At 50.2% G+C, this 26,367-nt stretch overlaps 2 protein-coding genes across 3 annotated transcripts; one reads left to right on the forward strand and one right to left on the reverse strand.

Moving 5' to 3' along the window:
- LOC131591200 (zinc finger protein 239-like) lies at positions 1 to 25,898 on the forward strand. Of its 2 annotated transcripts, none has more exons than XM_058861677.1 (3): positions 1 to 68; positions 23,854 to 23,932; positions 24,118 to 25,898. In XM_058861677.1, the coding sequence occupies exons 2-3, from the start codon at positions 23,881 to 23,883 to the stop codon at positions 25,038 to 25,040; spliced, it is 975 nt and encodes a 324-aa protein (XP_058717660.1). In that variant the 5' UTR covers positions 1 to 68; positions 23,854 to 23,880; the 3' UTR covers positions 25,041 to 25,898. The 2 variants fall into 2 exon arrangements, with proteins under 2 accessions (XP_058717660.1, XP_058717659.1); XM_058861676.1 differs by lacking the exon at positions 1 to 68 and adding an exon at positions 22,273 to 23,389.
- Positions 7,345 to 9,788, reverse strand: LOC131591189 (uncharacterized). The gene is given in 5 exon segments (XM_058861660.1): positions 7,345 to 7,720; positions 8,912 to 8,981; positions 8,984 to 9,033; positions 9,036 to 9,320; positions 9,467 to 9,788. Coding segments are annotated over 5 exon segments (1,095 nt in total). The 3' UTR covers positions 7,345 to 7,352.
- Positions 25,899 to 26,367: the final 469 nt, after the last annotated feature.

Below are 26,367 nucleotides of genomic sequence, written 5' to 3' on the forward strand. Positions count from 1 at the left end.
CGGCGGCAGCAGCGGCCGGAGCCCGGTGAGGCGGCGGCGGAGCTCGGAGGCGGCCCCGGCCATCGCAGGTGGGAGCCGCGCTCGGTTCTGCCGGGGCTCGGGGCTCGGTGCGGGCGGAGGGGGCGGCGAAGGGCTGTGACGAGTTGTGCCGTGGCCGGCCCGTGTTGGCCCTGGCGTGAGGGCGCTGCGGGAGCGGCTGCCCGCGGTCTCCTTCCCGCTGGGGCCTCGGCAGGAGCCGGTGCCGGAGCAGCGCTGGCTCGTCCCGCTTCGTGTCGGGAGGCCGGAGGTGGCTGCGCTGTGCCCGGGGCTGGGCGGGAAAATTCCCGGCGCCAGAGGTTTGTGTGGCCAAAGGAGCCAGAGGAGTGGTGTGCAAATGACTTTATTGCTGCCCAAAGGGAGAGGCCATGGGGCATTTGCCATGCGCTCTCTCCAGTTGCTGGGGAACGCAGCCCCGTTTTTGTTCTAATTTTCCGGGCCGCATGTCCCTCTCCCTTTTCCCACTGGCGGAGGTGCTTGGAAGGTTCAGACTTCCCGATTCGCCTACTCCATGTCCCGGTAAATAAGTACCCTCTTTGTATAACATCCGATATTGATTACTCTGTTAAGTCTTTTTTTTTCTGTAAGTTCAGGATTTTAGCGGGACTTCATCTGAGCAGCGGTCCTTGTCAATTAGTAACATTTTCTGAAACTGTTGCTTTTGCTCATTGCTTCCCTATATACAAGTCCCTGGCCCTATCTGCAAGCAGATCACTCACTGACTCTGTTTTTTCTTCCTGGGTCTTCTTTGATTTTGGGATTGCTCTCAGTGACCTCATTCGCTGTCCTTTTGTTTCTGGCTCAGGAGGCCTGGCTGCCCCCTGCATCCCCTTGCTCAGCTGCTGAATGAGCTGCACTCAGCAAGGTGTTGTGCATGGTGAAAAGATGAGAGTTGCTGAAGAACGTAAGAGGAGAAACAGCATTTGTTTAACCCAAGGTCTGCCAGGGAAACATGGAGATGTGTTCCATTGCCATCTGTTCCATGTTTGGACCAGTACACGGGCTGCTTTCTTAGGTCCTTGTTATCTGTTTCACCGCTTTTCCTTTGTGATCTATTTGCCAACAGCAGTTTGAGTCATTTAACTTTCCACAAACCCCTCCTTTTCCTGATAAAAGATAATCTGATCCCATCCCACGGTGAAATGTTGTGTTCCTCATCTGGGTGGATTGGTGGGCAGGAAGGTCAGGAGCTGGAACTGTCTGGTTGGGTATTGTTTTGAGGACATCCTGTAATCTAATTATGCCATGGATAAATTAGTTCTCTGGTATCTGATATGAATTTGTTAGGGTTCCCTGGGGCTGGTCCATGGTGTTGCAGGATTTGTTCAGGTGGCCATTCATCTTTTCCCCCTTTTTGGGTGCTCCCTCCAGGCAGGGCTGCATCAGTTGACCCCTTTTCTCTAATTAAAGCATCAAGTACTTGGATTCCCAGCTGATTTCCCTGAACTTGTGACAGGAGAAACAGACCTCTGCAGTGGTCTGATACATGCTATATAACATAGACAGTGACAGCACAGGTTGGAGAGTGGAGAGGGATGATTCCTTCCACTTGTTTTAGTGAAGTTTTCACAACATTCTCCATTTGCTGTTTCCAGCTTAACCAATTTCTCCTGCAGAGTGAGGTATCCTCACTGTGGGCTCTGCCTTTAGCTGTGCAAATTCCCCTTGTGCCAGAAGGCAGAGCTTGGGTTGAGGGGCAGAGGGAATCAGCCCAATTCTGTGTTGCGGAATAATGACTTTGCAATTAAAATTGTAAAGCCAGAATGTTTTATTTCCTGCTGGGAGGCATAGGGGATTCTCCACCATACATGAATGCCCGGTGGAGACAAGCTTCAGCTTTAAATACACACTGATCCAACCAGCCCACACCTCCCTGCCTGCCCATTCCCTGGCCATTCTCTGCCTTCTCGCTTTTAATATTTTAATGAGTCTTGTGTAGTGCTGCACCTCCAGGTGGTCTCATGGGCAGAGAGTTTTGTGATGAAGTCAAGACATCTTCCTCAGTGTTTGCTGATTGAGCCCCGTCTCTGGGCAGGTGCAGTGGAGGCTCAGCTAACTTCTGGGTCAGTTTGTCCTGGTCAAAACCAGGAGTCTGGTTCTTGCTGGCTTCTTAAGCCACAGGTTCTGCTTTTTTGGGTTTTCACAATACCTAAGTCTTGCTTCACCGAGTTTTCACAATCTACATCTTACCTTTATGGTCTTCGCCTAGCAACTAAATTCCTTTGTGTTCTGTTACAAGTTGTTTCTACCTTTTACAAAATTGTTAAATAAGCTGTATTTTTGTTTCCTCTTGTCAGGAAAATTAATCCACAAACGCCAGAGGTTTATGTCCAAAAAGGAGACAGAGGAGTCCTTTTACTTTATTCGAATAAAGGGAGAGGCCATGGGGCATTCCCCTGGGGTCTGTCAAATTTTTGGAGGGCCCAGCCTCCTTTTTATCCTAACTCCCGGCTGCTTGTTCCCTTCTCTCTTTCCCCATAGGCTGAGGTACTTGAGAGATACAGACTTCCCAGAATGCCTAATACCTGCGATATCTTCCCCCCCCCGCCCCCCCAATGCATAATCCCTTCTTAATTCTTAACTTTTATGGAATTCATAGTGTTCTTTCAGTGCCTCTTTCATCTTTTAGTGGAATCCATCCCATTGTTTCTGTTGTCTCTCACTGATAGCTGCCTCTTATCAGCAGACCCACAGCTTGTTTGTAAAGACAAACCCGTCATTCCTCTCATTCTTTACCTGCTTAAGCACATTACCGGTTTCTGAGATTCTGAATTTTCATATATATATGCGTTTCCTGTATCAGTTCCTCCCCCAGCCAAGAAGCCCCTGGTGCAGGGTCCACACTTTGCCCCAGCAGTGTTAATTTGCATTTCTAAAGCTCCTCTCCTGGCTGCCTTGAAGGAAGCTTGTCTTCCAGGGCACCATCCTGTGACTCACATGTTGCCCCCTCCAAAAGCTAGGGTTTTGGTGATTTTTTTGAACAGTGTTCTATTAACTGTTTACCAGTTAAAGGATTATCTTTAAAGCTCTTCCCATTTTGCAATTGCAGCTTAAAGGTGAACACTGCAAAACCCATACCAAAATTTTTCAATTTCTAACAGTCACACAAACACGTGGACAAAGAGTCTAAAGCAATGAACATTTTTTCTACTTCTTCTCCTAAGAATGAAAATTGATTCTTACACCCCTGGCCCAAACCGAACTGGCAATATGAAAGTAGGATTATAAAGAAAAAACATTCTAATGGTGTAATCTTGCCACCTGAACTGTGGGAAGAGCAAAAGCTCTCCAACAACATAAAATTAAGGCATTACTTTATTCTGGCCAGGATCTGCAGCAGAAATCATTTCATCCACACAGCAACACCAGTATCCAGGCAGACCCGCAGCTGCCAGCGTTCCCCACCTGGAGCCCACCTGCACCACCCCTGGGCCCCAGTGCCCCCTGCAAGGGAAACTTGGGGAAAGGGGAGTGCCAAGGCCAGGCCCCCCTGTGCTGAGCAGCTGCAGCCGGGAGCGAGTGCGGATGGAAGCGGCCAAGAGCCCAGTGCTGCCCCAGGCTGAGCTGGCCCAGCTGCATCCCTGCCCCTGCAGAGGGATGCTGTGGGACTGGGGTGGGAAGAGGGAGAGGGCAGTGGGTGCTGGGCCTGGGGGCAGGAGGGGAAGGGAAGGGATAGCAGGGTTGAAGAACAAAATGGTCAACCAGTGATCATGGGAGGAGAAGGTGTGATTGTGCAGGAGAAGGAGGAATAGGAGCAGGAGTGTGAGGAAGAGTAGGGACACAGGAGGAGGAGGAAGAGCAGAAAGAGGCAGCACCACAAGGTTCCAGCCCTCCCTGTATCTGCAGCCCCCCCAGCCCCAGGAGTCTTGCCCCCCCCACATGCAGCAGGTGACCGGGGAGGTGGATCCATGATTTTCACGGAGCTGAATCTTGGTGTTTCTGAGCTTTATTGGGCTAAATGTTGGTGCTTTGATTTTTTTGCACAGGCTGAATCTTTCAATTTTGGAAGAGATTTTTTCTGAATCTTGATATTTGGTGAGTTTCTGATCTGTGTCTTGATGTTTGGAGGATGTTTGGACTGAATCTCGGTGGTTTGGAGGTTCTTACAGACACAAGATGCCCAGTGACTTCCTGAGATGAACTTGGACAAGGAGGAACCCCCAGACCAAGGCACTCTCCTCTTGTTTTTTCCTCCAAACCAGGATTTTTCATTCCCAAGGAGTGGCTGGGTGGAAGAGGAGGAAAATCCTTGGACATGCCAGACGATGAGGGGCTGCAAACCCAGCCCAGGGAGCTGTAGGGAGGAAATGTCCCCCCTGGTCTAGGAAGGTGTCTGGAGATCCAGCCAGAGCTCAGAGCTGGGGGAGAAGGCTCAGGCCGGGCAGAAGCACCAGAAGTGCTTGGAATGTGGGAAGGGTTTCAGCTACAGCTCCAAAATGATCCAGCACCAGGTGATCCACACTGGGGAAAAGCCCTATGAGTGTGGAGAATGTGGGATGAGCTTCAGCCAGAAGGGCCACCTGATGCAGCATTAGAGGATCTGCAATGGGGGAGAGCCGTATGAGAGTGGGGAATGTGGGAAGAGCTTCAGAGAAAGCTGGGCCCTGATCAGGCACCAGGTGATCCATACAGGGGAACAACCCTGTACCTCCTTGGAATGTGGGAAGAGCTATGGGTGGAGCTCTGACCTGAGAAAACACCAGTGCATCCCCACTGGGGAGAGGCCCTATGAGTGTTCTGAGTGTGGGAAGAGCTTCACCCACAGCTTTCACTTGACCCAACACCAATAGAGGCACCACTAAGGGAAGCCCTGCAGGAAGTGTGGGAAGAGCTTCGTGCGCTGCTCCAGCACCATTCCCCATGGAAGGATCAGCGTTGGATGATCCCCAGTGACCTCCGTTGGGCAGAGCCCTGGTGATCCGTGGTCCTGGTGATCCGTGTTGGGAAGACACCTGGCTGGAGGCTCCACATCTTCCTGGCTCTCTGTTGGCACGTGGATGAACGCAGGGGCAGGAATATCCATCAGGACACTGACTGAGAATGGGAATTCCTTGGGGAGAGCAGATTTATTGATTTTTCAATGCCAGAAAACCTTTTTCATTCAATCCTATCTTCTGGTGGCATCAAGGAATACTGGATGGTCTTGGAGGACTATTCCAACCTCAGTGGTTGCACAGTTTTGATTTCCTATTGCCCAAGGGTGTTTTCCTCAGCTAAATGTTGATGGATCAGGGCAAAGACTGAGATTTTGGAGACAGTGGGGTGGAAACCCCTCCAAAAAGGGTTCTTCCCTCCCACCCAATGTGAGGAAAAAGATGCAACTTTGGGGGTTTAAATAAACTAGGATGTTTATTAAGGGAAAAAGACAAAGGGGAAGAAGGGATAATGGGTGAGGGAGAAAAAAAGAGAAGAAATTTTAAAAAGTCCCAGGTCTGAGGATTGAGGAATCCTCTGGCCGAACCGGCGTTTTTGGTCCCAAAGCAAGAACTCAGCAGCACTGCAGTGAATGCAGCTAATCTGCATTCAAATTTTTATAAAAAGTCTCTAAAAGAAATGTAGACCAGAGTCTGCAGTGTCAGGTCCTCAGCTGCAGCTAATCCACAGTTAAAGGGCAGTTCTTCAAACTTCACAGGTCCTTTTATAATCTCTGTCCCCTCAGTTTATTGCTGGCAGTCCCACCCCTATAGCTGTTGTTGATTGGTGCTGGTAACATCTCCTCCTCCAACAGTTTGCTGTCGTTGGGGTAACTGAGGTTTTGGAGGGAAAGTTCCTCATTAGTATTCACCGTTGCTGTGGTGTCAAGTTACAAGTCTTCTGGGGCAGGTTCAAAATTCTTTGTAAAATGCTGCTGGTGAGGGGATTTGCTTTGAAAACCTCAAAAGTAACAAACTTAAAAGAGATTATTAAATTTACAAACAATGCATCAATAGCAACAAACAAATGAGTAAGGGATTACGAAAATAGGGATAATGCTTATGACAGTTAAACATTCAATTGGAACACACAAAAAAACCACAACCAGTACCATTCTACAATGAACAACTTCTAAACAACAACAACAACAAACTATTCCACATGCAAAAGCCAATCTAAGGTTTTCTAGATGACACCCAAGCATGGGGATCCTCAGCCGCCACAGACACAGAAGTCCTTTTGGCCTTGATTTGCCTCTCATTTCTCTTCATCCTTTGAAAACACCTGAAATTGGGGTAAAAATAAAGACAATGAACTAAGAATGAGTGGGGGCATTGAGGGACATAGACACTGTGGGACATAGACATGGCCAGTGACATGTGGGGACATGGCCATGGCCGGTGCTGGGGGGGAACTTGCAGGAGCTGTGGGGGATGCTGGGTTTGAGGGAGTTGAGGGTTCCTGGCAGGGACTTGGGGCTTGCTGAGGGCTTTAGGGAGCCCAGGCTGAGCAGCTGCAGCTGCGCTGGGAGCCCCTGGCAGAGGTTCTGGGGCAGCTGCTCAAGGACCCCCCTGCCCTGGAGCCCCAGCTGAGCATTGGGCTCCTGGAAGGGAAGGAAAGTCCTTGTGCCCAGGGGAGAAATCCCAGCACCCCCAGGGTGTGGAGGGCAGCTGAGAGGCCACACCAGGGAGGGGAAAGCCAGACAGAGCTGTCCCCCTCCAAAGCTGCACCCTAAAAATCCCCAAACTTGAGGATTTCTCCCAGGAAAGAGCTGCCAGGAGGTGCCAGAATTGAGTGAAAGGGCGGATGGGATCCCCAGACTGAGGAGGAGGGGCCTGGAACCCCCAGACCCAAGCACTGGCAACAGGGCTGGGGAGTGAGAGGATGATTGAAAGGGGGCAAAAGAGTGGGGAAACAGAGGGGGCTGGGATCCCCCAAATTGGGTTGGTACAAATCCCACTCCTCTTCCTTCTTTATCCCTCCTCCTTGTCCTCTCCGGCTCTTCTTCCTTTCCTTCCTCTGCCCTCCTCTTCCTCCATTCCTTGTCCTGCTCCCCACCCCGTCCCAGCACCCGCCCTTGTCCCCTCCTTTTCCCATCAAAGTCGCATCCCGCAGGAGGAGCCAGGATGGAGCCCCGGGGCAGGTCGGGCTGGGGCAGCACTGGGCTCTTGGCCCAGACTGGGTGCTCCCCATGCACTCCCTCCCCAAATTTCCCTGGCGGCCTTGGGGGGTCCTGGCGCTTTTGGGGTTTGCTGGGTACCATGCTGGGGTTCAGGTGCCTCCCAAGGACCCCCCAGAGCTGGGTGACACAGGTGGGGACACATGTTCTGCTCCCCTCCCCCCAATCACAGCCCCCCTGCACGATCTCCCCAAGTCCCTCCCCACTGCCCCCATAAATGGGACTAGGGAGAACTGGGAAGCTTTATTGGGAACACTTGGAGCAGCATGGTGGGGGCAAAGTGACAGCGGGGCTGGGGGGACACACGACCCCCTCCCAAAATCATCACGGGTACAGAGCAGGGGGCCTGGCTGGGCCCAAGGCCATGGGGAGCAGCTGCGGCCGCCGGTGGCTCAGGAACTCTGTGGGTAGAGAAAAGGGGGTGACACTGGGCTGGGGGCCCCAGGGGAGCACACATACTCAGGGGGAGGGCCTCCCCCCCAACCTTCTTGTGCAGGCAAAAGCTGAGCCCCAGCACCAGGAACACAAAGCCCAATATGGAGCCCCCAATCCCTGTCAGCTTCTTGCTGCGGCCGGGGTCCAGCAGCATCTCTGGGGGGTCTGCAGGGGTCATGACCCCCCAAACCTCTCACAGACACTCCAAGCACCCTCCCAGTTGCCCCCAGCCCACCCAGGACCCCCTGAAACCTCCTCTCAGTCCCTTCCCAGTGTGAAAAAAAAGGTTCACATATTTTTTATAGAATTTAAAAGTTTAATAAAAAGACAATTAGGAGATAAAAATAAAGTATACAGATATGGCTGGGTGTCTCTGCATTCAGCCAAGAGAGTACCCCTTACTAACAAGGGATTGTCCCTTAATAACAGAATCCTACTACATATCCATAAATTCTCATACATATTCATACATTTTTCTTAGGATCTTTGGTGTTCTTCTGTTTAGTTTTCTCTTGCCCCCTTCCCAATAGATCAATCTTCTTGGCGCCATTGAGATTTACATTCCCTGATACCAGAAATGCAATAAATTCCTCCCGCAGAGTTCTGGTCACTGCTGTCTTCATCTGGATAAGATAGTTTATGAATGCAGGGGTTCTCTAGCTATTTTTTCTTAGTCTTTGGGTTATACAAACAAAAGCAGTTTTTATTTTAATACTATGCCATAGCCTAACATATATGTATTATACTACTATTTCTAAGTTTCCTCAATAACAGAAATAAAGAAAACTATATTAATACAACAAAATTTTTCATTCTTATACACATAACATTCATTTTAATATTTGTGAAAAGCCAACACTATGATATGTATCTATAACACCAGCCTCCCCAGGATCCACCAAAGCCCCTCCTGTTCCTCTCAAGATCCCACAGCCCCCTCCCAGTTGCCCCCCACTGCCACACGACCCCCAAACCCTCTCCCAGTCCCACCGGGACTCACCATGACCCCTCCCAGACTCTTCCAAGCACAAAGAGCCTCATCCGAACCTTTGCTTTTCCAGCCCCAGTCTCCTTCCAGCCTCTCCTGGCTCACGCAGATCCCTCCCAGTTACACCCAGCACCCCCAAAATCCCTCCCTGTTTCCACCAGGATCCCCAGAATGTCATCCCACCCTCCCCAATATCCTTCAAACCCCTTCTCAGCCATTCTAGGCACCTGACTCCCTTTCCCAGTTTAAACCAGTCTCTCTCAAACTCCCTCCCAGTTACACCCAGCAGACCCCAATCCCCTCCCAGCCTCCCCGGGGCCTCCCCCGCTGCCCCCAGCGCTGTGGGGGCCGGGCCGTGCCCCAGTGCCGGCTCAGGGGGTGCTCCAGGCTGACGTGCTCCACCTGGAAGCTGGAGCTGAGCCCGCATTGCCGGGGGCAGTTTCCAGCAGCACCGGGAGCTGCTGGGTCCAGTCCTCGTTGGGGTCATGGCAGTGGCCACCACGTGCCCCGAGAGCTCCTGCTGGCCCTGGGACCAGCTCCGCTGGATCTCAGCAGGGTAGAAATCCATCTCGGAGCAGAGCAGGCGGCCGGGGCCGGGCTGGGAGTTAAAGGGCACCAGGGAGATGGAAACGGTGGGGGCACTGGGAGAGAGCGGGGACACACTGGGATCAGCTGGGGGGGGCAGTGGGAGGGAGAGGACAGGAGCAGTTTGGTATTGAGAGGGACTGGGAATGGACTGGCAGGGAGTGGGAATGGACTTGGGTGGCACTGAAAGAGATGGGAGTGGATGTGGGGCCACTGGGTAAGAGCGTGGAGGTCTGGGAGTGAAGTGAGAATGAACTGGGAATACACTGGAAGTGGAATGGGAACGGGCTAAGAAGGAGTGGAGGGACTCTGGGGCCTCTGGGCGGGACTGTGGTGGCGCTGGAGGGGACTGTGGTGGCACTGGGAGGGACTGTGAAAGAAGCGCAGGGCACTGGGAGGCCGGGTCCAGCGCGGGCACTCGGCTCTGGGGATCTGCCTGGCAACTGATGAGTCATCCGAGACCCGCGCTCTGATTGGCTGACGGGCGTCAAATCCACGCAGGGGTCGAGATGGACAGGCGGGGTCGCTGGGAGTGACTGGGACAGACTGGGAGAGCCACGGGAGCCACTGGGAGGGACAAGAGGCCCCGAGCATGGACACAAGGAAGGCTGAGGGCTCTGGGGCGATTCCCAGGGAGGTTTTGAGGGACATGGCCGGGCCCCTCTCTGTGCCCTGCGAGCAGCGGCCCGGACAGAAAAATTCAGGAGCAGGAGGAGGTGTTTCTTAAGATTGATTTTAATCCTCATTCTCCTGTTCTGATTTGCTCAGTCCTAAGTTCAGTTCATTTCCCCATGTTGGGCTGTTGCGCCCGTGATGGTGATCCTTGAGTGACCTCTCCCTGCCCTTGTCCCAACCCACAAGGACTTGGATTTGTTTTGGTTCAGTGGAATTAATGGTGATTTGGGGGGAGATAGAGCAAAGCAGCTGGAAACCACAGTGGGCTTGACAGGGACTGAACCAGGACAGGAGTTGGGGCTGTCTCGAGTGAGCTCTCACAATGTGAACCTTTGTGGGGTCTTTCTAAAGGAATTTTGTTGAATTTTTACATTTATTATTAAAAAGCAGAGTCACAAGTGGAGCTCTGCTTTCAGCTTGAAATGAGGGAATGGAACGTGGGTGCTGGGACTTTGGTAACCTCAAGTTGTTCCTTGATACTCGGACACTTCAGCTTTGGCAATGTGACACCCTTCAAAAGCAAGGTCTCTGCTGCTCACTGGTTTCTGGCTCAGAGCCAGGCCACAGTGTCACAGCGCTCTTCTGGATTCCTTGAGGCCCCATAGTGTCACTGTGGCCCCTTGGCTGCATGAGGCCACTGTGTGGTGCAGAGTGCCACAATTCTCCTTGGTTGTGCAGTGTCACCATGGACCCCTGGTCACACCAGGTCCTGCAGTGTCACAATGGGCCCTTGATTCCATGAGGCTCCAGTATCACAAAGGCCCCTTGGTTCCTTTTGGCCCCACAGCACCACAATGGACCCCTGGTTCTATGGGGCTGCACAGGGTCACTGTGGTCCTGTCAGTTCCGTGACACCCCGCAGTGTCACAAGGGCCCCTTGCTTCCCCAGAGTGTCCCAATGATCACAGAATGGCAGAATCCAATTGGTTGGAAAAGACCTTTGAGATCATCAAGCCCAAGCAATGCCCTCATACCACCCTGTCACCCAGACTGTGCCACTAAGTGCCACTGGAGAGGGACAGTGACTCTGTCACCTCCTGCCGGCCAGCCCATTCCAATTCCCAATCAGCGTTTTTGGGAAGAATTTCTTCCTATTGTCCAGCCTAAACCTGGTGTCCTAGGGTCATTTTATGATACTAGTATCCCAAATCGTCCAGTTTATGTTATATATTAAGTTCTGCACCGTTAAGACTGGCTCTGAGAGCAAAGAGGGGGGAAGAAGAAGCTGCAGTTTGTGTTAAAGGAAAACATCATTCCCCCACATCCCGCTCCTGGACTGTGGTGTCTGCAGAACAGACACACTGCAGGACAGAGCTTCTCTCTGGCTTTTAGTTAGTTTTAGCTAGCTGCAGCAGAGGAGTTCCCTAGACCTTTTTTATCTTTTTTTTCCTGCATCTGTGCAAACCTGCTTTAGACTGAAAAACACCCAGCCAAACCCTGGGAGCTCACGCCTGTGACCCACCGGGGCCTGGGCCTCGGCACTTTCTAGCGCCAGAAAAACTGATAAAAACCTTAGCAAGCCGAGCTATACCACATAAAAAAGACTTTTCTTCCTACATTTACCATCCCATCAAACAGCGAAAAGTTTTATTATTTAATATTATTAAATTTCTATTAAATAAACAGCTTTTTCCACTTCTCTCCAAGGAAATTTTTTTCTTCCCCGGACCAGTTGGGGGGGAGGGGTCATCTGAATTTTTTTCCCTGGGGAAACCCCCATTTGGAGTTTTTCTCCCAAATTTACCCTAAACTAGGACAAATACAGTTCTTGGTGCCCAACGTGTGGCGAGAGAATTTGGAAAAACCTGTGCTGATTACTGATTGTATTTTGGTTGTACTTACTCTGTATTGAGATAAAGCAGTCAGTAGGCATGTTGTTTGGATGCATAATATCTCTCGGGGTGAAAGCATTCATGTGGATCTGGTCCCTAGAATTTTTTGAGGTTTTAATTCCTGTCTTTTGCCTCTTTTACAGTAGAGGGGCACGGATTAGAATAATTATTGTGCTGGGCTTGGTGATAATTATTTATAGGAAGTTCATAAAACTACTGAAGTTTCTGCCAGGTATGTTTGGCTTATGGTTTCTCCGTCCGACCCTGCCTCCCAGTCCCAGTAGCACATTTTGGGAGTTCATTAGTAATTGCACCCAGTTTGTTAGAGGAAGAGCAGGGGATGAGGCTTTTCAGCCTTTTTTTTCCTTCTTCTCCTTTGAATCTGTTATGTTCCTCTTTGAAAATAAAAAAACAGTTTCCCCTGAGTGTTAAGGATACCACTTTCCTGGTTGCTTTCCTTGTAGTTCAGCTGTTAAGCTTCCTCTATATTGTCTGCAACTTCTCTAGAATGAGGACTGAGATATCCAGAGGAGCCAACGAGACCCCTGTCCCAGAAGTAGACTCAGGTGCAGGAAATCCTGAGTGGTGTAGAGAATGGGAGAGAATGAGCCGGACTCTGAAGAAATTTTCTGATCCCCCAGCCTGGGAATTTTCTGAATTTCAATTCAGAACCCAGTTGAAGTAAAGAAATATCTGGAAGAAAATTGCTATGATGATTCTAAGAAGAAAAATATCATTGCAATAAGCTGGGCCCTAGAGTATGCTTATCGCACGGTGCTAGATACTGTAGGGCAGGGAGATAAATCAGCAGCTACCCCAGTCACTCAGGCTGCAGCCAAGCCAGCAGCCAAACTACACAGTGAGCCCAAACCAGCAGCCAAACCAGACAGTGAGCCTAAGCCAGTGTCTGTTGCTCCTGCCATGAGAGGTATGAAATTCAAAACCAAAACTGATCAGCCAGTAGATGATGATAATGGCGATGCAGGGGAAGGACCCTCAAGACCAGCAACTGACCAAAAATCAGAAGGCACTGGTGAGCCCTTCTCCCTGAAGGACCTTCGTGGCCTGAGAAAGGATTACACTTGATGACCTAATGAATCTATAATTAGTTGGTTAGTCCGTCTGTGAGATGCTGCAGGTGAGGCTACAGTTCTGGATGGCACTGAAGCGAGGCATCTGGGATCCCTGTCACACGATCCGGTTATCGACCAAGGAATGATGAGGGGGCCTGACCCTTATAGTCTCTGGGAATGGGTCCTGAGAAGTGTAACACAAAGATATCTGTGTGCAGACAATCTCTATATACAGCAAACTCATTAGAAGACTATAGAACAAGGGATTCAGTGCTTGAGAGAAATAGCAATAGTAGAGATTGTCTTTGTGGGTGACTTAGGTACTAGAAATCCAGACTTGGTGCCATGTACATCTGTGATGTGGCGAAAACTTGTTCGACTTGAGCCACAGGAATAAGCTTCTGCTTTTGCAATTGTCCTGGGGTGACTTTATGATATTGGTATCCCCAATCGTCTGGTTTATGTTATATATTAAGTTCTGCACCTTTAAGACTGGCTCTGAGAGCAAGAGAGGGGGAAGAAGAAGCCGCAGTTTGTGTTAAAGAAAAACATCACTCCCACACATCTCGCTCCTGGACTGTGGTGTCTGCAGCACGGACAGACAGCGGGACAGAGCTTCTCTCTGGTTTTTAGTTAGTTTTAGCTAGCTGAGGCAGAGGAGTTCCCTGGACCTTTGTTTTCTCCTTTTCTTGGATCTGTGCAAGCCTGCTCTGGACTGAACACCCAGACAAACCCCGGGAGCTCACGCCTGTGGCCCACCGGGGCCTGGGCCTCGGCACTTTCCAGCGCCACAGGGACTGATAAAAACCTTAGCAAGCCGAGCTACACCACATGAAAAGGACTTTTCTTCCTAGACTTGCCATCCCATCGAACAGCAAGAGGTTTTATTATTTAATATTATTCAAATTTCTGTTAAATAAACAGCTTTTTCTACTTCTCTCCAAGCAATTTTATTTTTTTTTCCCTTTCCCAGACCAGTTGGTAGGGAGGGGCATTTCCCTGGGGAAATCCCCATTTGGAGTTTTCCTCCCTAATTTGCCCTAAACTAGGACAAATACAGTTTTTGGCGCCCAGTGCGGGGCAAGAGAAAGTGGAAAAACCTGTACTGATTGTTGGTTGTATTTTTGGTTGTATTTATTCTGTATTGGGATAAAGCAGTCAGTAGCCATGTTGTTTGGATACATAATATCTCTCGGGGTGGAGGCCTTCATGTCGATCTGGTCCCTAGAATTGTTTGAGGTTTTAATACCTGTCTTTGCCCTCTTTCACAGTAGAGAGGCACGGATTAGAATGGTTATTGTGCTGGGCTTGGTGATAATGATTTATAGGAAGTTCATAGAACAACTGAAGTTTCTGTCAGGTATGTTTGGCTTATGGTTTCTTCCCCCGACTCTGCCTCCCAGTCCCAGTAGCACATTTTGGGAGTTTATTAGTAATTGTACCCAGTTTGTTAGAGGAAGAGCAGGGGAGGAGGCTTTTCAGCCTTTTCTTTCCTTCTTCTCCTTTGAATCTGTTATGTTCCTCTTTGAGAATATCCAGTTTCCCCTGAGTGTTAAGGATACCACATTCCTGGTCACTTTCCTGGTAGTTCAGCTGTTAAGCTTCCTCTATACGGTCTGCAACTTCTCTAGAATGAGGGCTGAGATATCCAGAGGAGCCAACGAGACCCCTGCCCCAGAAGTAGACTCAGGTGTGAGAAATCCTGAGTGGTGTAGAGAATGGGAGAGAATTGGCCGAACTCTGAAGGAATTTTCTGATCCCCCAGCCTGGGAATTTTCACGTGAACAAATTCAGAACCCAGATGAAGTAGGGAAATATCTGGAAGAGAATTGCTGTGATGATTCTAAGAAGAAAAATATCATTGCAATAAGCTGGGCCCTAGAGTATGCTTATTGCACGCTGCTAGATACTGTAGGGCAGGCAGATAAATCAGCAGCTACCCCAGTCACTCCGGCTGCAGCCAAGCCAGCAGCCAAACCAGACAGTGAGCCTAAGCCAGCAGCCAAACCAGACAGTGAGCCTAAGCCAGCAGCCAAACCAGACAGTGAGCCTAAGGCAGCAGCCAAACCAGACAGTGAGCCTAAGCCAGTGGCCAAACCGGACAGTGAGCCTAAGCCAGTGTCTGTTGCTCCTACCATGAGAGGCATGAAATTCAAAATCAAAACCCATCAGCCAGTAAATGATGATAATGGCGATGCGGGGGAAGGACCCTCAAGACCAGCAACTGATCAAAAATCAGAAGGCACTGGTAACCTTTCTCCCTGAAGGACCTTCGTGGCCTGAGAAAGGATTACACTTGATGACCTAATGAATCTATAATTAGTTGGTTAGTCCGTCTGTGGGATGCTGCAGGTGAGGCTACAGTTCTGGATGGCACTGAAGCGAGGCATCTGGGGTCCCTGTCACACGATCCGGTTATCAATCAAGGAATGATGAGGGGGCCTGACCCTTATAGTCTCTGGGAACAGGTCCTGAGAAGTGTAACACAAAGATATCTGTGTGCAGACGATCTCTATATACAGCAAACTCATTAGAAGACTATAGAACAAGGGATTCAGTGCTTGAGAGAAATAGCAATAGTAGAGATTGTCTTCGTGGGTGAGTTAAGTACTAGAAATCCAGACTTGGTACCATGTACATCTGTGATGTGGCGAAAACTTGTTCGACTTGAGCCACAGGAATAAGCTTCTGGTTTTGCAACAATGAAGCAGGATGACAGAGAGGAGACTGTGCTGGGTATGGCGAAGAAGCATGGCCCCATACAGGCAACAATTATAGTTATGGGAACACGCATGCAAAACTTCCAAGACAAAACAGAAGAAAATTTCAAGAAACTCAAGGAAGACCTCCTTCCAGTCTCGGCGGTACAGACCAGGAGCCCTGGTACTCAATGCAGAAGTTCTCCAGATAGAGAGAAAAAGCTACAAGCCGAGCTGTGGTTTTTCCTGCATGACTGTGGAAAAAACATGAAAAGATGAAATAAAAAATCTACTGCTGCTCTGGCAAAACGGGTGCATGAATTGGAAGACAGAAAGACTCAGGGGGGATACTCCACCAAAAAGAAAGCCGCTCCAGTAGCCTGTAGTCAAACTGCCAAGTATGATGATGATGATGATGACATGTCTGATTCCCTTGAAAGAACCTCCAAGATATATACGCAAAGAAAGAAAGACAACCAGGCTTAGAGGAGCCCTGCCTCTAGCCAAGTAGAAGCTAAAGAAAACCGTGTCTTTTGGACTGTGTGGATTCGTTGGCCTGGCACATCAAAACCACGAAAATATGAGGCCTTGGTTAACACTGGTGCACAGTGCACACTAATCCCATCAAGATATGTAGGGGCAGAATCTGTTTCTATTGCTGGTGTGACAGGGGGATCACAGGACTTTACTTTAGTGGAAGCTGATGTGAGCCTGACTGGAAATGAGTGGAAGAAACACCCTATTGTGACTGACCCAGAGGCCCCATGCATTTTGGGCATAGACTTCCTCCGAAGTGAGTATTTTAAAGACCCAAAGGGACTTAAATGAACATTTAAAATAGCAGCTGTAGAGACAGAGGTCATCAAGCAATTGAACACCTTGCCTAGACTGTCAGAGTACCCATCTGCAGTAAGACTCCTGAAAAGAGAAAAACAACGAGTACCAATTGCCACCTCAATGGTGCATCACCGGCAGTATCAGACAAATCGAAATGCTGTGATCCCCATCTACAAGATGATACGAGAACTAGAGAGCCAAGGGGTGGTCAGCAAAACCCACTCACCCTTCAACAGCCCCATTTGGCCTGTGCATAAATCTGACAGAGAATGGAGATTGACTGTGGACTATCGTGCATTGAATGAAGTGACTCCACCGCTGAGCGCTGCCGTGCCGGACATGCTGGAGCTCCAGTACGAGCTGGAGTCCAAAGCAGCAAAGTGGTACGCCACTATTGACATTGCCAATGCATTTTTCTCCATTCCCCTGGCAGCAGAATGCAGGCCTCAGTTTGCCTTCACCTGGAGGGGAGTGCAGTACACTCAGAACCGATTGCCCCAGGGGTGGAAGCACAGCCCCACCATCTGCCATGGACTGACCAAGCTGTATTTGAAAGGAGTGAGGCTCCAGAACATCTGCAGTACATTGATGACATCATTGTGTGAGGAAATACAGCTGCAGAGGTCTTTGAAAAAAGAGAGAAAATCATCCAAGTTCTTCTGAAAGCCAGTTTCACCATCAAAAAAAACAAAGTTAAGGTACCTGCTTGAAAGATCCAGTTCCTGAGAGTAAAGTGGCAAGATGGACGGCGTCAAATCCTACTGATGTCATCAACAAGATCACAGGAGTGTCTCCACCAGCCAACAAGAAAGATACGCAAGCTTTCCTAGGTGCCATAAGTTTTTAGAGAATGCACATTCCTGAGTACAGTCAAATTGTGAGCCCTCTCTACCTGATCACCTGCAAAAAGAACACTTTCCAGTGGGGCCTTGAACAACAACAAGTCTTTGCTCAGATCAAGCAGGAGATCGCTCATGCAGTAGCCCTTGACCCAGTCAGGACAGGACCAGATGTGAAGAACGTGCTCTACTCTGCAGCTGGGAACAATGGTCTGTCCTGGAGCCTTTGGCAGGAAGTGCCTGGGGAGACTCGAGGCCGACCACTGGGATTCTGGAGCCGAAGCTACAGAGGGTCCGAAGCCAACTGCACTCCCATAAAGAAAGAAATTTTAGCTGACTATGAAGGAGTTTAAGCTGCCTCAGAAATGATTAGCATAGAAGCACAACTCCTCCTGGCACCCCGACTGCCAGTGCTGGGGTGGATGTTCAAAGCAAAAGTTCCCTCTACCCACCACGCCACCGACGCTACATGGAGCAAGTGGATCACCCTCATCACACAGCGCGCCCGTATTGGAAACCCAAATCGCCCTAAGATTTTAGAGATAATTACAAACTGGCCAGAAGGTGAAAACTTTGGTCTCACTGATGAAGAGGAGCAGGAACAAGTGACACGAGCTGAAGAAGCTCCACCTTATAACCAGCTGCCAGCAGAAGAAACACGCTATGCTCTGTTCACTGATGGTTCCTGTCGCATCGTAGGGATGAACCGGAAGTGGAAAGCAGCCGTATGGAGCCCCACACGACAGGTCGCAGAGGCCACTGAAGGAGAAGGTGGATCAAGCCAACTTGCTGAACTCAAAGCTGTTCAACTGGCCCTGGACATTGCTGAAAGAGAGAAGTGGCCAAAACTCTACCTCTACCCTGATTCATATATAGTAGCCAATGCTCTGTGTACCTCAAAGAAATCTGATTATTAAATGAAAATCATAAATGAATGCCCTTGTCTATATGTAATGTATGTGTTGTACAGTTAAAATATATGTATTAATTTTAATAATAAGTTTACGATATAAAGATAAAAAAGTAGAATGTCCTAGGGTGACTTAATGATACTAGTATCCCCAGTCATCCAGTTTATGTTATATATTAAGTTCTGCACCTTTAAGACTGGCTCTGAGAGCAAAGAGGGGGGAAGAAGAAGCCGCAGTTTGTGTTAAAGGAAAACATCATTCCCCCACATCCCGCTCCTGGACTGTGGTGTCTGCAGAACAGACAGACAGCAAGAGAGAACTTTTCTTTAGCTTTTAGTTAGTTTTAGCTGGCTGCAGCAGAGGAGTTCCCTGGACCCTTTTTTTACTAAATCTGTGAAAACTGGCTTTAGACTAAAAACACCCAGCCAAACCCCGGGAGCTCACACCTGTAACCCACCGGGGCCTGGGCCTTGGCACCTTTCAGTGCCAGAAAAACTGATAAAAACATGAACGAGCCGAGCTACACCACATAAAAAAGACTTTTCTTCCTAAATTTATCATCCCATCAAGCAGCGAAGTTTTATTATTTAATACTATTCAATTTCTATTAAATAAACAGCTTTTTCCACTTCTCTCCAAAGAAATTTTTTTCTTTCCCGAACCATTTAAAAAAACCAGTAATTTAATATTTTTTAGCTAAAAAAATCCCCATTTAAAATTTTTCTCCCAAATTTACCCTAAACTAAAACACCTGCAGCTTAAGGCTGTGTCTCCTTGTCCTGCCCTCCAGCAGATCCACACTCGCAGCCAGCTTGGTGTCATCTGCAATTTGTGAGTGCTGGACTTGACCCCCTCAGCCAGACCCTCAGTGAAGATATTAACCAGGACTGGGCCCAGCACAGATCCCTGGGGACACCACCAGGGACTGGACACCCGCTGGATGCAGGACCATCCCCACCACTCTCTGGGCCTGGCCTCCAGCCAGTTCTGCAGCCAGCAAAGAGTGCTCCTGTCCAAGCCGTGGGCTGCAGCTTTTCCAGGGAATGCTGTGGCTGTCCGTGTCCAAGCTAGACACATCCAGAGCCTTTCCCGCACCCACCAGGTGGGGTCAGCTGGTTATAAAAGGAGATCATGTTTGTGTCCTGGTTTAGGGCAAATTTGGGAGAAAACTTCCAATGAGGCGCCCCCACCCCGGGAAGCAAACCCACGTGCCCCTTTCTCCCACCCTCCAACCAGTTCGGGAAGAGATTTCTCTGAGAGAAGTGGAAAAAAACCTGTTTATTTAACAGGCACAGCACAAGAATGAACAATATCAAATTACAAAACTTCTTGCCACTTTGAAGAGATGACAAACTTCAGAGGGTCTCTTTCCTGTGGGTGTCCGCTCTGTTATCAGTCCCTCTGGTGCTGGAAAATGCCGCTGCCCAGGCTGGGCTCCTGGTGTTCCACGGGTGCAAGCTCCCGGTGCCCCCCCAAGTCCCCAGTCCAGAGCAGGTTTGATTCATTTCGAAAAAAGGGAAAGAAAACAGTCCAGGAAGACCTCTCTGCTCTGGCTAGCTGGAAAGCCAAGGTGATCTGTGTCTTGTTGTCTGTCTGGGCTGTAGTCAAAACCCTGTCCCGGGATGCGGGGGGAGCAAGTACAGTCTCTGATAACAGACTCGGTGCTTCTTTTCCACTCACTTTTATTCTTAGATGAAATTTTAAGAATACAAAACTTGTGTCTGGGCCAGGTGGACAAATGGAAATACAATTTAACATCATAATCAACCCAGGACAGTTGGTCAGGCAGGACCTGCCCCTCCTAAACCCACGCTGGCTGGGTCTGACCCCTGGTCATCCTGGAGGTGCCGTGTGATGGCACTCAAGGGGATCAGTTCCAAAACCTCACCAGGCACCGAGCTCAGGCTGACAGGCCTGCAGTTCCCCAGAGCCTCCTGCCAGCCCTTCTTGGGGATGGGCTCACACTGGCACCTCCAGTCCTCTGGGACCTCCCCAGTGAGCCAGGACTGATGACGAGAAATGATGGAGAGCAGCTTGGGGAGCTCAACCACCAGCTCCCTCATCCCCCTAGCATGGATCCCATCCGATCCCATCCACCTGTGAGCATCTGAGTGGCTCAGCAGGTCTCTGACTGCTTCCTCCTGGATTACAGGGGGCTCTTCTGCTCCCTGTCCCCATCTACCAGCTCAGGAGAACACTTGTCCTGAGGAAAACCTGTCTTGATGTTGAAAATTGAAGCAAACAAGGGGTTAAGCCTTTTCCTCATGTTTGGTAACCATATCCCCCCCAATAAGGAATGGAGGTTGTCCGTAGCCTTCCTTTTTCCATTAATGTATTTATAAGAACATATTTTTTATCCTTTACAGAAGGAGCCAGGTTAAGCTCTAATTAAGCTTTCACCTCTCTACTTTTCATTCTCCATAACCTAATGACATCCTTAAACACTTCCTGAGTTGTCTTCCCCTCTGTCCAAAGGTGATGCACCCTCATCTTTTCCCTGAGTTCCTGCAAAAGCTCCCTGCCTAGCCAGGCCAGTCATTTTCCTTGCTAGCTCATTTTTTGTCACAGAGGGTCAGGCTTTTCCTGCTCCTTCAAGATTTTTTTCTTGAAGTGTGTCCATCCTTCCTGGAATCCTTTGTTTTAAAAGAGTGTTTCCCTTAAAAAAAAAATCAGTACCTGATTTGGTACTCCCCAAGTCTGCATCCTTAATCAGCTGAAGTCTGCTTTTCATAAGTCCAGTGTAGAAGTTTTGTTGATGCTCCTCCTTCTTTCACAAAATTTTTAGAAACTCGATGATTTCATGATCACTGCACCCCAGGCAGCCTCTGACCACCACATCCCCCAGCAGCCCTTCTCTGTTTGTGAACAGCAGGAGACACAGCTTTCCTTGGCAGTGGCAAGAGAAGGAAACCTCCCCAAAGTGCAGCTTGGCAGGTTCAGCCTGGAGGTGAGGAGAAAGAAAACTCCCTGCCAGGGTAGAATTTTGGTGCAGGAGGTGTCCCAGCGTGAGACTGGACCATGCCATGGCTGAGTGTGCCAGGAGCCGGCAGTCAGTGGGGCCCAGGGATGCTCCAAGGGACTTGGAGTTTTAATTCTGACTCCTTGAGCAGCTTTTTCAACCTTCTCTCAGTGCCTGAGGGTCCTGGACTCAGCCCCAAATCCAGCCTGGGGTTCATTAAAATACAGAAAACCTCGGGGGCTCTTTCTCTTCCTTCCATTGTCTTCAAGTCCAAGGTTTGTGCAGCTGCTTGGAGTCAGTTTAGAGTTCTGTTAAGGAGGAAGATATGAAAATCCACTACATTTTTTTTTTTCCATGAAGGGCATATTTTTTTTTATTTTCTAGTTGAGAGAAGAGGTGACAGAAGCATTCCCCAAGTGATCTTGATGCTGAATGTCTCCTTAGGAGGTCTGGTCACAGAGAAGAATGAGCCCCTTGTGGGCTGCCACTGTTTGGACAACCTGCTCCTCACCCCGAGCCTCACCATGTCTGACATTGCCCACCTGTGACTGACATCCCAAAATATTGAAAAAATTTATGAATTTTTATTTATAATTAAAATCTAATAAATTAATAAAAATAAAAATTTAAATTTTTATAATAATATTTATCTGTATTTTTATAACCTATTTTTTATATTTATATAAAAGAATTGATACATTTTTAGGAACAAAACCCATTATTGGTCTTTGGTTCTAAGTACCATAATTCCCTTCTCCCTCTTTATACTAATTATTCCTATTTTTAGTCTTTTGATCATCTTTTTTATCATTTTCTCAGACAGGGTAAAAGGGGCCACTGGGGCCCATGGAGAATTTCCTGGGGAACATTTGGGGCAGTTTTGGGTCTGGGAAGGGAATTTAGAGAGAACTTGGGGGTCTGGAGGACATTTGGGGGAGCCAGGTACGCGCTTGGAGGGGCACTTAGGGATTCTGTGGGACAATTCAGGGTCCGGGGTAGCACCTGGGGGTCCAGGGGGGCACTTGGAGGTCAGGGAGAGGAATCTGGGGACCCTTCGTGTTCCGGGCGGGCACTTGCGGGGCTGTGAGGGGGGGCTCTCTGGGGCGCGGGGGATGATGGGAGTTGTAGGCGCCAGTATAATGAGGTTTAATGGGGCCGCGGAGCGTCACGGGAGTTGTAGACACAGCTCCAATGGGTTCCGGTGGTGCGCGGGGCATGACGGGAGATGAAGTCCCGGCTGGAATAGCGCTCTATGGGCGCCGCGGAGCATGATGGGAGCTGTAGTCCCGGAAGTGGCTCGGAAGGTGCGTTTGGCGGTGTGGAAAGGCACTTGGGGGAACACTTTTGCATCCGAGCCGTGGCTGCAGGTCCTCGGGGCAAATGTATACGGCTCGGGAGCACTTGGGGGGAACCTGGGGAGCTGTAACCGGGCTCTTTAGGGCGCGGGGCACGGCAGGAGGTTTGGGCGGGGAACTGTGTTGTGAGGTACTCTGATAGCGCGGGGGATGATGGGAGATGAATTCCCAGCAGTGGCTGTAAGGGGCCTCAGGGGGATCGGGAGCATTCAGGGATCCACGGACGCTTTGGGGAGTCCCGAACGGGCGCTGAGGGGGATCCTGGAGGGTTTGGGGGACACTTACGGGACATATGGGGGGCGATACCGGGGTTCTGGGGAGCGCAGGGCGTATTCCCAGTCCCTCCCATTTCCTTCCAGCATAATCCCATTTGCTCTCAGCCACTCCCAGTCAGCCTCAGTATAACTGGACTCACTGCCAGTATGATCCCAAACACCACCAGAATGATCCCTGTTCATCCCAGGATAAGCTCAGTTGCTTCCAATCACCCCCAGCATGCAGCCAGTCACTCTCAGTTCCTGCCAGTTGCTCCTAGCATGATCCCAGTCACTCCCAGTATATCCCATTTGCCCCCAACCTGGTCTCAATTGCCCCCCGCAGGCTTCTCCTCACTGCCAGTATGAACCCAGTACAAACCAGTCCCTGCCACTGCTGCCACTCCTGGGATCCCCCAGCCCTCTCTGTGTTCCCCCCTCCCAGATCTTCCCAGAGGAGCCCCAAGGGCTGGGAGTCCTCAGCCAGGGTCCTCAGCCAGCCCCAGTTTGGATCTGCAGCCCCCAATTTTCCCAGTTTCCCTCTCCTTTTCCCTGGGCCGTGTTCCGCCCTGGCCCCAGCAGGTGGGAGCAGCCGAGAGCCTCACACTGCCCACCCCGACCTGTCCCGGCTCCTTCCCTGCTCCTCCCGTGGGCTGTGAGGGATTCAGGAATGGGGCACCGAGGGTGTCACTGTTCCTGGGGGAGGAGAAGGAGGAGGAGGGACAATCAGGGAAAGGAGAAGGAACCATGAGGTCGAGCATTCCTTGAATTCACAGCCCCCCACCCACAGGTGGGATCATCACCCCGTATCCCCACAGGTGACCAGAGAGGGGGAGCTTGGCCCAGATATCCTGGGGGGTCACTGGGTTGAGTTTTTTGTGGGGAGAGGGGGGGATGTTTGGGGAAAGAAGAACTCCAAAGCTGATCAGAAAATGCCCCTTGGGGGGACATTGATGGGTCCCAGCATCCCTAAGTGGGGAGGTGGAAATGGGGGGAACTTTTCAGATTCTTGGCACTCCCAGCAGCCTGGGGAGGGCAGGGACCAAGTAGATGGGGGACCCTCAGTAAAAGCATGACTGCCAGCAGCTGGGACAGTGGGGAGCCCTTGAACACCAAAGGGGAGAGACCAGAGATGGGGAACTCCTGGGAGGCATTTTCAGGGCTGAATCTTGGTGTTTGGGAGGTTTATATGGACCCCAGATGCCCGGTGATTTCTAGAGATGGACTTGAGCAGATGGACCTTCAAACTTAACATGCTCATCCCTTGTTTTCCCCAAACCAGAATTTCTCATTCCCAAACCTTGTCCAGATGGAGAAGGAGACTGTGAGGAAGAGGAAGATGCCCTGGAACACCCAGGCAGGTGAGAAGGAAGTCACTGCCCCTTTCCCCCTCATCCTGCTCCATCTCCCAGCCCAGCACGGCCCCCAGCTGCAGGACAACCCCGCTGCCGACGCCGTCCTGCTGGGGACGCACTGGGGGGATCTCCTTCCCCTTCCCTCTGGCACGGAGGCAAATCCCATCCTCTCCTTGTCCTTCCTCCCCCAGACAAGGAGCTAAGGATGGAGACCAGGGAGGACAAATCCCCACAGCAGAACCTCATGGAAGAGGCCATTTTGAGCAGCTCCATGGTGCAGGAATCCAACGGGGAGGAAAAGCCCCGGAGATCCCGCAGGAGGAGGGGCTCCAAACCCAGCCCAGGGTGCTCTGAGGAGGAAAGACCCACCCTGTGCCAGGAAGGCGGCCAGAGATCCAGCCAGGGCTCTGAGCTGGTGGTCCATGAGCAGCTTCAGGATGGGGAGAAACCCTACAAGTGCTTGGAGTGTGGGAAGAGCTTCAGCCGGAGCAACCGTCTGATCTGCCACCAGATGATCCACACCGGGGAATGGGCCTACAAGTGTGGGAAATGTGGGAAGGGCTTCAGCTTCAGCTCCCAACTCATCACCCACCAGCGAATCCACACAGGGGAGAGGCCCTATGAGTGTCCCGACTGTGGGAAGAGGTTTCAGACCAGCTCCCATCTCCTCCAGCACCAGCGGATTCACACAGAGGAGAGGCCCTTCCGCTGCTCTGACTGTGGGGAGGGCTTCAAGCACAACTCCAACCTCATCACCCACCAGAAAATCCACACCAGGGAACGGCCCTACGTGTGTGGGGAATGTGGGAAGAGCTTCAGCCACAGCTCCAACCTGACCATCCACCAGATGATCCACACTGGGGAGAGGCCCTACGAGTGCCCCAAGTGTAGGAAGAGGTTTCAGACCAGCTCCAATCTCCATCAGCACCAGCGGATTCACACAGAGGAGAGGCCCTTCCGCTGCCCTGACTGTGGGAACGGCTTCAAGCACAACTCCACCCTCGTCACCCACCGGCGCGTCCACACTGGGGAGAGGCCCTACAAGTGTCCCGAGTGTGGGAAGAGCTTCTCCAGAAGCTCTCACTTGACCCAACACCAACGGAGGCATCGGTAAGGGAAGCCCTACGAGCCCCAAGTGCAGGAAGAGCTTCGTGCGCTGCCCCAGCTCCATCCCCCATCAGAGGGCCCATGTTCCCAGTGATCTGTGTTGGGAGGACACTGGGCTGGTGGTGCTTTTATTTTGGCCCTAATTTTCTTTTGATTCATCTTCATCCCTTTAAAACATACAAAATTGGGGTAAAAAATTAACAAATTCATCAAAGGCTCAAATTCGCAAATTAACAAAAAATTAACAAATTCATCACTTTTTACTTTTTACTTTTTTTTGCTTCAAGGGAATCTGGGATTCAAGGAGGTACTTGAGAGGATTTTCGGATTGTGGGGGTATTTGTTGGAGTTGTCTCCATTTCTTGGCACTCAAAGAGATGAGAGGCTTTGATCTGTCACCTCAAAACCAGTCAATCCCACTGAAAACTACTCAGTTCCATCCCAAAAGTACTCGATTCCACAGCCCCTCAGGGTGCGATGCCTTAAGTTTTAGCTTGCATATTTTTCATAGGCTGCCCTGCCTGGGTTTGTAGTTTTGAACTTTATATTAAGTGTTAGTGAGCTCTCTTCACAGAGTAGGTAGACAAAACAATTCCTTTTCTAGCTGGATACCAAGGACAGTCATTACAAGTTTCAGGCCCAAAAGCATGGACAACGGTGGACTGAAGAGAGAAAACAAGAAGGATGGGACTTCATCATCTGAAGCTGTAATTGGACAATTAAACCTAATATGATGGACCTAAACTTCTAAAAATGTGAGACCTTGTGATCAGTTGTCCATTTTTGTGACCATTTTTGGTACATCTTGGGTGTAGTCCCGGCCAAGCTCTTGTACTACCAAGGTGTATCCTTTAAGGCCTTGTAATAAACCTTGTACTTAACTCTGTCCAGCCTCTGTTCTAGGTCAGCCTTCTGAAGGCATCAGGTGGAATGGGGTTGGAAGGGGATTGGGCTAAGTGGGATGCAAATCAGGAGGGGTGGGATGGGCATTGGGTGAGGCAGGATGTGTGGGATGGGGATTGGGAGGTGTGAAATGGGAGAAATAGGGGTTAGGAGGGGGTCTTGATGTCCAGTAGGGGTGGGATGAATTGACTTGGGACTGGCGAGGTGGAGTGGGGTCTGGAATGAGACAGCAAAAGTTTGGGGATGATGAGAAGAGGGGGAGCCCTTTTCTGGATGAGTTTTTGGCTATTCCATGTTCCTGAAAAGATTTTGGGGTATCTCACCTTTCTGAGGAGGTTTTGGGGCACTCCCCAACTCTTGGGGGGTTCCTGAGAGCAGCTCCATGGAGCCCCCTTGCCAGGGGTGGTTGCCATGGGCACGAGCTCAGAGCT

The sequence above is a fragment of the Poecile atricapillus genome, chromosome 38 (genome assembly GCF_030490865.1).
Source record: "Poecile atricapillus isolate bPoeAtr1 chromosome 38, bPoeAtr1.hap1, whole genome shotgun sequence".
NCBI lineage: Eukaryota > Metazoa > Chordata > Aves > Passeriformes > Paridae > Poecile > Poecile atricapillus.